This window comes from Xiphophorus couchianus, chromosome 6 (assembly GCF_001444195.1).
Source record: "Xiphophorus couchianus chromosome 6, X_couchianus-1.0, whole genome shotgun sequence".
Lineage (NCBI taxonomy): Eukaryota > Metazoa > Chordata > Actinopteri > Cyprinodontiformes > Poeciliidae > Xiphophorus > Xiphophorus couchianus.
In genome coordinates, this window is record NC_040233.1 from 11698589 (window position 1) to 11709196 (window position 10608).

The 10608-nt window shown below is 39.0% G+C and overlaps 1 protein-coding gene across 2 annotated transcripts; it reads right to left on the bottom strand.

Annotated features, from left to right (window-relative positions):
• Positions 1-1346: 1346 nt before the first annotated feature.
• Positions 1347-9392, bottom strand: LOC114146014 (cyclic AMP-responsive element-binding protein 3-like protein 3-B). Of its 2 annotated transcripts, none has more exons than XM_028019742.1 (6): positions 9135-9392; positions 8793-8915; positions 7262-7529; positions 3126-3256; positions 1958-2068; positions 1347-1758 (listed from the first exon to the last, which is right to left on the bottom strand). In XM_028019742.1, exons 1-6 carry the CDS (start codon positions 9153-9155, stop codon positions 1648-1650), a joined length of 765 nt encoding a protein of 254 aa, XP_027875543.1. In that variant the 5' UTR covers positions 9156-9392; the 3' UTR covers positions 1347-1647. The 2 variants fall into 2 exon arrangements, with proteins under 2 accessions (XP_027875543.1, XP_027875545.1); XM_028019744.1 differs by having other exon boundaries at positions 8793-8873; positions 9135-9390.
• Positions 9393-10608: the final 1216 nt, after the last annotated feature.

Here is a 10608-nt window from a genome sequence, read left to right on the forward strand (position 1 = left end):
ACAATAGCGCTCCTGCTGACCGATTATTTTACCTGAGCTGTGATGATTTCTGCAACTGCTTCAGAGCATTGCCACCGGGCATCGTAGCTGCTTATTTGATTAATAATCTCACACACGGCCTGTCACTCCATTTATTCTTGGAGGATGGATTAAGCGGGGCCCTGTGAGATCTCAAAAGCTTGACGTATTTCCTATAGTTTAACATGACAAATATATGCCGCATTTTTCGGATTTTGATTTGTAAAACAAATCTTGTCATATGAAAAGTACAGAGACAGTTCCAATGGTGCGAATACTTTTACGAAACCACTGTAAGTGCGTCTCTCTGTTGATTCTGCTTCATAAATGGGTTATGTCATAGATTCTTTGTGTTTAGCCTGCTGATCAGTGGTAGCCTTCTGCGGCATTAAATGGTTCCTGTGATTATGGCCAAAAGTGAATGAGGTAGTGGGTATCAAAATGTCCCACAGTTCTTATCGTTCTGTGACATGACAGTTCAAGATAAGGCCGGTTGCACTTCCCCTCCACTGAATCGATATCACTGTCAACCGTTAATAGAGGAAATATGTCTTTGGGATAATAGAGTCACAGTTGCTCCCAGGAATTATAACAACTATGTCACAAATGATTAAAAAAAACTATACATTTGTTTATGGCCCCCGAGACATTTCTCGCACATCCTGTCACATCTTGCATAACCTGTATGATTTAAACGCTTGCTTTCTTTTATGTTTTATGTCCAGTATAAACTCTTGGCTCCAAATCGCAAATTCCTCTTTTGATTTATGAGAGGTTTGGTAATAATACACCCAAGACCAATTATAAACATGTAAACTAAAAGGACTGCAGATTATGAAAGATACTGTCAAACAACAAGACAATTCTAAGAGTTATAGCTGTGTACAAACGTTACTCCCTGAGTGAAAGAGCAATTGCTGCTGTGCCTAACAGGTTGAGACTCCATTGTTGGCAACAACTTCAATCATTTTTAAAACATTGCTTTAAATGTTTTTATGGGTGTGACTTGCTTTTTATAATTGCAAATTTGTATAATTATTGACCATTTATTCTCATTTTCTGTAAATCACGTGTGTTCGTCCGTGTTTGTGTCAGTTGTTTTTCTTTATTTTTCACCATCAATTTGCCAGGAGACTACAGATGAAAATAAGTTCTTGTGGCTAAATGTGGCACATAAACATGGTTGTTTTAATGTACTCATGTTGATTAATACACTCTGTCCCTTATGAAGTCAATTGAAACTTTCAGTAGCTGCCAATGAATCTTCAACACCAGTGTGGAGGAATTTTGACCCACTCATTTCAAAACCTTTCTTTTATGTTTTCTCTGATAACCCAGGCGTGCTTGAGCTTGAGTTCACAATCAGATGGTCAAACATTATCCTCCAGGAGAACAGAATTAATCTATTGCGACAGATTGTACTAAGACAGCAGTGCAGCCCCAGTCATAACACCTCCACCATGTTTGTCTCATTGATCCACAGATTCCCCTCATGGTCTTTTATATGTCGATAGGTTACAGGATGTTTCAGGATGTACAATTCATTGCAGATGAAACTTGTAATTTTCTAGGTCAAGCTACTCACTAATAATGTCACCTTCAGTGACGACGCTGCAGTAAGTTGATTTCTTACCTCCCTTCCAGCCTGTCAACATATTCCCTTTTCTTCTTCCGACTTTCTTGAGCCGAGCGTTTGTTACGGATTTTCCGCCGGATCTTCTTCAAAATCCTCTCCTCAAACTTGTCACGAAGATGAAACGGACGTAAGAACAAGGAAACGAAAAAATATGAAGAGGAGAAAGGTAAGTGAGACAAAAGTGGGTTAGGAAGTTGGCAAACAGGGCCTCCAGATTTAGATTTTCAAAGATGTGAATCGGATTGGCACGGGGTGTGTATGTGTGTGCAGGAACTGCACTACATCTGTAACCTGCTCATTTACCTTGGACAGGGGCAGTTTGCAGGGTAAACTTATGCCCTCTTTAGCTAGAAGCTTCTTCTCATCCTCATTAAGCACAAGCTCCTGCAAGGACTGCTGAGAGATTCGCTGTGCCTGTCAAACACAATTTCAGGTAGAAGAAGGAAATTAAAGTGGAATACTAGTTCAGAAAATTATTTTCCTGCTTGTTGGAGAGCGGGCTGCAACCAGGAGGTCTGTGGTGGAAAATAAGGCACATAATAACTCTGATTGTTTTTCATTAATACTGATTAAAAAGCGGAATAGGTTCATCATATTTTATTCCTAACACTCTTGAAAATGTGGTATAAATAAATCACTGTCTTTATTTTCTTGATTTAAAAAAAAAAAGATGTCATTCTAAGACACACATTTCCGACAATACTCAAGCATTAGCAGCTTTGCCTTTATAATAAAAAAAGATGCACTACCATATATGGATGAAGATATTTTGTCTGTAACAACAGAGGCGGACTTACTGTTGTTAATAGGAAACAGTTTTCTTAGCAACAAAGACCCTCCCAATGAGAATATGTGGTTGACTGGATTATTGGCAACACAGAAGACAATAGAGTGAGAAGTACTACTTTTCCCAAAGGTCCTCAATAAAGGAAATGTTGGTAAGTTTGTTTGAAAAGGACAGATTTTTTCATCTCCCACCAAAAGCAATCCCTAGGAATATGAATGAATTGGCATTTTGGTTTTAAGAAAAAAACATGCAAAGTCAAAAGACTATAAATAGCTGCAGCACAAGCTCAATTCTTTTCTTAGTATCTGAGCCAAATAAATATTCAAATTGTATATCATCACAGAGTCACTTTAAATTTGTCAGTAGGATGCCAGTTTGCTAAGTCTCCAAGCTACTGCTCTCAGGCAGCATTTCTACTGACTTCCTTCTCCTTTGTCTCACTGAATGACCTTTAAAATCTCATTCACAAAGACTCCCGGCCAAATTAACAGCAAATCAAATCAGCACTAAGACACCGTCAACACCTAAAATACTCGTGGAAATAATAATTCTTCAGTTTATGACATGGAGATAAAGATAACTGTACATGCTCATGAAAAATCAAAAAGAAATAGTAGAGAAAATACTAAAATATGCACTTTAAAGAAATATATGTGCTTCAGATAGACGCTGAGCTTCTCTTACGTTCTGTCCCAGACTGGATAAAAGCAGGTCCTTCACTGTGAGCGCGCGGCTTGATGGCAGCAGTGGGGTTTGGCTGTTGGAAAGGTAGCATGTAATGCCAAACTCCTCATGGCAGCCCTCAGACTCCCAGCCTGCACAATGACACAGAAAAAGCAAACAAAACAATAAACCAGATGAATGTAACTCAAAACTGGGTTGGGTTTAAGGAAAAAGCAGCTCGTGCTCTGTCATCCTCAAACATTAGAGGAAGTAGCAGAGTGCTGCACAAGAGTTTTTTGTATTTTAGGTCAAGAAGGAGGATGGATCTGTTTACAGTCATGTATTTAAACCCCCAGAAAGTTATTTATTTATTCGGTTGCTCTGCTCGTTAATAAAGCACCACATCTACCTCGAGCTTTCTGGCTGGTGGAGATTTTAAGGGCCGAGAGTGACAAGTGTGAGTGAAAGGCGAGCCTGCAGCTGCTGTTGACTGGTCAAGTGATTTTCAGACCGTGTAAAAGCTTTTCCTCTGAAAAACAGGGGGAGAAAAAAAAGCTGTGCTTTGCAAATGTGAGCCAGGAGGATGTGGAGGAGGAGAGCTCTGTTGCTACAGCAGCAACAGAGTCAGGACATGAAATTGAGGCTGCTTTATCTACAAGGCCAGTTTTGAAAATAAGTCTACATACAAATAAAATCAAGAGATGGAACGATAGAAGTTGTGCTTCTATGATCTAATTTTCATATCGGAAACTCTGAGATGTAATTATATTTTGGTTGCATCCTATTCAGGAACAGGACTGAAGCAAAGGAGAGAGAGGGTATGGCAGGGAAGATAAGGAGCGCCGCAGGCAGATGAGGCATAAAACGAGCTGATGAGGTGAGGAAGAAGAAGGTATCAGATAGATGAGACACTGAGTTAACATGGTTTGTCACAGTTTGAATTTGTCACAGTTCAAAAGCAGCTGTTTTCACACAACAGGAGCAGAAACTCAGACAGCAGGGCTGGTAGATTATCTTCATCAGTGATGATGCTCCAATTTGTTCCCGGGGTTTATATTCCCGCTGCTAACACAACATTAGCCGCTTCGAACGAAGACGTCGATTGCAACTATTCTGTTTAATTCCTGTTCTTATATTTCAGCCACCATATTGCACTTCAAATATCTTGAAAATGGTAAAACTGTAAAAGATGTAGTACACTTTCATAAAAATGATCTGAACGGTCCCAACAGAATAGTTTGACTTTCATCAATTTATATTTTTCTTCAACTGAGCTTAAGTAAAAGAAACAAATGACTAAATGTAATTTTTTTTAAATCAAGCATTTAAATAAGTATTTAATCTGCAAGTTTATGTTTCACCTGGTTCCAAATTTACTTCTGCTGTCTGATTTCCACTTCCTTTAATCTTACATACAAAAAAGATGTGCTTTCTCTTAAACTAGAATATCTTACAAGCATTAGAACATTATAAAATGGATGCATAATAAAACATTTCCATATGCTTTATCACTTCTAAAATTATCAGGAAAATATCCATCTACCCATTGTCTTCTGCTTATTTGAGATGATAGATTTAAGTTGGAACCTTCAGACTGAAGACCAATTTATATGGACAAACTTTTATGTCTCGTGAAAAAAGAAATGAGTGACGTTGTGATTTTCTTGCAGTCTTAGGCGAGAGGTCAAACTTCTTTGTTCTTGCAGAGGATGTACAGACCGTAAAACTATAAACTGACTCTCATCCTGACTCCTTCACACTTGGCTGCTAGCGGCTCCAGAGCATGCTGAAAGTCATGACTTGAAGATGCCAACAAATCCATATCCATCCATCCATCCATCCATCCATTTTCTGTTCACCCTTGTCCCTAATGGGGTCGGGAGGGTTGCTGGTGCCCATCTCCAGCTACGTTCCGGGCGAGAGGCGGGGTTCACCCTGGACAGGTCGCCAGTCTGTCGCAAATCCATATCATCCCCCCAAAAAAAGGAAAACAGAAAGAAAGAAAGAAAGAAAAGCAGAACCTGAAGTTAGCAAACCCTCTTCATGGCTATATCTTGATACATCTTGGGACAAAATATGTCTGTTTAAATATTGCCATTAATATCAAGACAAGACAAGCTTCCATATTATATGCAATAATAGTTTTTATGTGTTCACTGGCTTTTACAATCAATTCCTGAGTAGAAAAAAAACAATTATTTTCCTCTATTCCTTTCTATTGGCATAAGATGTTAGACAGTAAGAAGGTAGGAGGTTCTACCAATCAAATGCATTGATTAGCTAATCAACAGCAAAGGGAACTTATCTATGCATTCATCAATCAAGAGAACGGCTGGCATTAAAGCAGGCTGCAGGTCCTTTGTGGAGGTTATCGACAAAATGGTTGCAAAAAAGTCTTTTCAGGGGAAAGCATCTTTCTGGAACAACGTCCTTTGGTCTGACATTACTGAAATTGAAATGTTTTGCAATAAAGCCCACAGCACCATATGACCCCATGCGCAGCATACCAATGCTCAACCGCGTGGGGGGTGAAAGTCACCTTGCAGTCACTGAGCCAGCCATAAATTTCTCTGAATACCAAAACATTCTGAAGTTGAAACTGAGGCCATCTGTCCGAAAGTTGAAGCTTGCCTCAATCTGGGTCTCAGTCTCAGACCAAAGCATGATTGTGCAATTTACATGCACAACTGTCACACATTGACATGTTTATGCACAGCCAGCAAGTCCACAGCTAAATGGCTGAAAATGGAAAGAATCAAAGCAGTCCAGATGCCAATGTGATTGAAATGTGAGAGAACTGTGGATTAATGATGTCCAGTAAACCTCAGTGTTTTCCTTATGGTTTCCAGATCCATCCATCCATCCATCCATCCATCCATCCATCCATCCATCCATCCATCCAGCCAGCCAGCCAGCCAGCCAGCCATCCATCCATCCATCTATCCATCCATCCATCCATCCATCTATTTTCTAACACCCTAGTCCCTAGCGAGGTCGGGAGGTGCTGGTGCTTATCTCCAGCTAACGTTCCAGGCGAGAGGTGGGGTACAACCTGGACAGGTCACCAGTCTGTTGCAGGTTTCCAGATCCCTCTGGGTTAATTAGTCTTCCTCTCTCCGTTTTCTGACGCAAGTCTACAATATTTTCTCTAATTAGTTCATCTGATCAGAGTAGCTGGGATGATGAGAGGAGCTAAAAATGGGGTGATCCTTGAAAAACACACCTGTAGAGGATACAAAGGTCTTGAGCCACAGGTGGAGACTCAAATCCAATGTTCAAGCAGGAAACAAAGACAATGGAACGATTTAAAAGAAAGAATACTAATGTGTTAGAATGGCCTAGTCAATGCCCAGAATGAAATCCACAGAACAATCTGTGGCATGACTTGAAAAATAACGTCGACATGTGTTTTAATGTTGAGTTTGAACCATTTTGAAAATAATAATGGGCAAGAATGTATGTTTCCAAAGCTAATTAAACTTTAAGCTGCAATTAAATGAGGTTTTACAAAGTGTTAGCTCATTTTGTAGATGAATAATAATCTGTCATACTACTTATATTTTTATTTGCAAGAAAATTTGAAAACGATGTACCATGTTATTTCCATTTAATCATTACAGACTACTTTATGTTGGCTGTAGCACGCAATTTCAGCAAAATACGCAGAAGTATCTGGTTATAACATCACAAAATATGAAAAATTATCACATATTTTGCTGTGATCAAAAATATGAATATTTTCTTTATGTTTGGGTGGTGCTTTGTGTCATTCAGATGTTTCAGATTTCATTTATTTACAGTTTTTCTTTCGTCAAGGTCAGCTTATTATCTTAAAAAAGAGCACTTTACAAAAGAAAGCTGTTGTGTTGCGTCCTGAACCACTTTTGAACAAGCTTTTAATCATCCAAATGAAGTGAAACGGGGAAAAAAAGAAATAAATGCCTGCTCCCAGACCTGCAGTTAATAGCCCTCATTACACCACAACAGAGACGAACACGATGAAAAGCAATACCTCACAATGTTCTCATTTCGCTGCCCGTTACTTGCGAAACCCTGCTGTTCAATTTGTTTTCCTAACACAAAAATTAGTTCTCCCTGCAGAGGCGATATCCTGTTTTGATCCGTTTCTGCAAATGTCTCCACTTTTGTGTCCTTACCTAAATCAATGGACACGTCAGGCAGCTTTTCTTTTGCCGCAGGCGAGTTCTCCATATCTGGAGCCTGGGAAAAAACCCGAATGTCGAAGGCAGGGAACCCTGTGCAGGAGATTGGATGGGGACAGTCTGTCAGCTTAGCCAGGATGTCCTCGTTAACACCATTGTGGGCGGTACAGGGTGACCAGAGGGGGGACCCTGGCACAGAGGAGGAATCATGCAGCAGAGTATCTAGGAAGTCATCAGCACCACTGCTTTGAGGGCTTGGAGTCTGAAGAGAAGAAGTGCACATCAACTTATGGCACCTTTGCTGTTTGTACACAAGCACAGACAAGAAGATAAAGGTCTGGTAAGATATTTTAGTCACGGGGATAAAAGTGAACTTTAAGTGAACTTAAAAACAGAATCATGTGCATGAATTTGAGGTTACATGTGATTTCATTGAATCCACACAGAATCAAAACTTAGCTTTAAAATAATGATTTAATTTTATCACCATGTTATTAATGCTTTGGAGTGGAGCAGCCAGAGTTCAAACTTTCATAGCAGTTATGGGAAGAATTTTAATTGCTGTGATACCAATAAAGGCTTTTCCATGAAACAACTTAAAGCTTTTCAACATGCCATTTAAAAATGATATTCACAATTTGTCTTTACAAAAATTCCCTTCTTGGTAGAATGAAATCAGTTTAAATTCTCAGACTACCTTTATGTTCATGAACTCCCTCTGCAGTTTGGTTAAATGTTCGTTAGCGTGTCGTTGCCAAATGATACACTTTTTGTGGCAAGCAAAGAACGTATTTTAGTGTTCATAGCGCTGAAATGAATGCTAAAACATTCGAGGGTTTTGAGAATAATCCACGCATTTTCCAAAGGGTTTAGGTCTCAACTTTAGGGCAAAGCATCAGAGATGTTTAATGTTAGCCTGCTTTGTCCATGTCCAAACTATTTTTAATTTGTGTTAGGGATCATTGTTTTGTTCATGCTTCGATTATTTGACCCAAACTCATAGCCTCAAATATGCCTGAAGCCTGCTGGCTCTCTTCTGTCACTGTCAACCTTGAGCTCATAGATGGCAGGAATTCAACCAATTATAATGAACTCAGTTTTTTTATTACTTACACCAGAAGCTTGCTGATGACTATTAAAACTTGGTTCCTAATCCAACTATTAGCAGAGATGTCTATTTGAGCCTGTGTGTAGAATTTTGCTTGTACAAAATAAAGTACAATTTGCATATTTTTTTTAATCATTGCAAATGTATGTTTTAGAAATATTTAAAATGTAAAAAATCCCAAAATGAATAGAAAATCCATTACAAGTTGCTAGAAAGCAGCGGAAAATACTAGGAAAGGGTTAAATGAGAACAAACACAAACAATGTTATGCTCAGTCAGGCCTGGCCGCTGGTAACAATGCACTTAACATTCAGGGTATAGACTTTCATTTTGACATTAAATGAATATGAGATTTTGATTATATTCTCAGAGCGACTATGTTTGGAGCAAACCGCGTTGAATGTTTCAGGAACACACATCATTAGGTGTCCACCGGTGGTCACCGTCTGACTCCTCTGTGCTCCCGAGAAGGTTAAAGATGTCCATTCCTCCGTGCTCCTGAAAGCATAAGTAATTTAGACAAAGGGAATTCTCTGTTTCCTAAAAGAAAAAACATTGTTTTTATAGCTTTCTTATTTTCTTTAACCAAAAAAAAAAGAAGAAAGAAACACAATCTTCTTAATTAGGCCATCACTTGTTTGGTCTCCTCCTTCACTTGTCTGATTAAATAAAATCTGTCTCACTAGGTTTTGCCTCCTTCCATTCCCTTTCACTAAACATTCATCCTGAATGAGTTTCTTACACAAAGTGGGATCCTACCATGTCTGTTGTCAGCGTCATTATCCTGACATCAAAGTAGCTGATGAAATTTCAATGAAACTATCCAGGAGGAGAGCAAGCGCAGCAGACAATCAGATCGATACGCTCCTCTATGGCGAAAGGTGTAGAACTGCCACAGTCTGTTTAAAGGGACAAAGTTGAATTGCTGCGCTGAAGAACAGGACAGCTTATCAACATCCAATCCGGTGTTCAGCTGACAGCACGGAGGGCCGATTGGCCCAGAAGGAAGCCTCTCTGATGGATTAATTAGAGAAAGTTAGTCAGAGGTGATTTAGAGTGACCTTTGATGCCAATGTGATATGACAGAAAGTACTTGCTCAGTGCTTTCACATTCACTTCTTACCTTTGCAGCTTTTATTCACAGGAATGTCTTATCGCTGCCAAGGCAACGAGGGAGGTGGAGAATTAAACTATAATTACTGAAGTCTCCTGTCATTACTGGGAATCTGTAAAAAAAAAAAAAAAAAAAAACAACAACAACACAGAAAACAGTTCTAACCTTGGACCAGAAACAAACAGTAGCATTTTTAAACTTTAATATATGTCTGAGTCCCTGAAAGTCATAACAGGGACAACAGGAGGTTAAATTTTTGAGACAGAACGCAGCGTCTGAAACTAATTTACCGTCACTGCGGAACAATACTTTTTTTTTTACAATAAGGGTTGTCAAATTGTAAGACGACAACAATGTTTTGGAAATAGTGTCAGAGCGAGACTCATAACTGAGCACGCGTTGTTTGAAAATGGAGCTTGAGTGCAGTGTAAATGTCCATTTAAGCACATACTTTGTTTTCAAAAACTAATCAAACGGTGAAAAGTAAAGCAACAAAACAAAAACCACTGAACTGCTGCTCCATTTAAGAGAAGTAGGCTGTCACATGATAGTGCTAGTTTTATTGTACCAATTTAAACTGAGACCTTCCCTTATAAATGATTAATAAACACACTTAATAATCAAACTGTGGAAACTTTATAAACAGTAAGGCATAATTTAAGGATAAAAGACGATAAAAGTGACTAATACCTTGCCAAAAACTGAATCAGTGTATGAAACGTCACTAACAGATGATCTTAGAAATGTTTTTTTATTTTTTTTTTAAGGTTTTTAAAAGAAATTTGACTTCATAAATTAACCCCTTTAAATCGGGCCTCTGTCTCTTTCTGACACTCTCTTCACTTCAGCAAGTTATCACAACATTTCCCCTCTACTAACCCTTTAACAAAGTTTTTAACAGTTTTGCTGAGAAGTAGCTTGTTTAATTGGCTTAGCAGGTGTTTAGTTCCACCAGGTGTTTGCTCATTTCTTCTGGCTAGTCTGAAGGAGCTGAGTTGGGGTGTTTTGTAGTGCAGAAGATCAGAAGCTTGGAAACTGTGGCTCCACGGAATAGCTTCGTCCTCGAAGGAGGCATTCAGTCTCACCAAACCTTTGGCACAGCTGAATGGTTGCCACGGG

What these genes read in the sequence shown, in the direction of transcription:
- LOC114146014 (XM_028019742.1), bottom strand. Translation starts at nt 9,155, where the DNA reads ATGACGCTGACAACAGACATG. An exon ending in TGACGCTGACAACAGACATG is followed by an intron (nt 8,916 to 9,134) that starts GTAGGATCCCAC and finishes TTTTTCTTTTAG; the next exon opens with GAAACAGAGAATTCCCTTTG. An exon ending in ACCGGTGGACACCTAATGAT is followed by an intron (nt 7,530 to 8,792) that starts GTGTGTTCCTGA and finishes TCTTCTCTTCAG; the next exon opens with ACTCCAAGCCCTCAAAGCAG.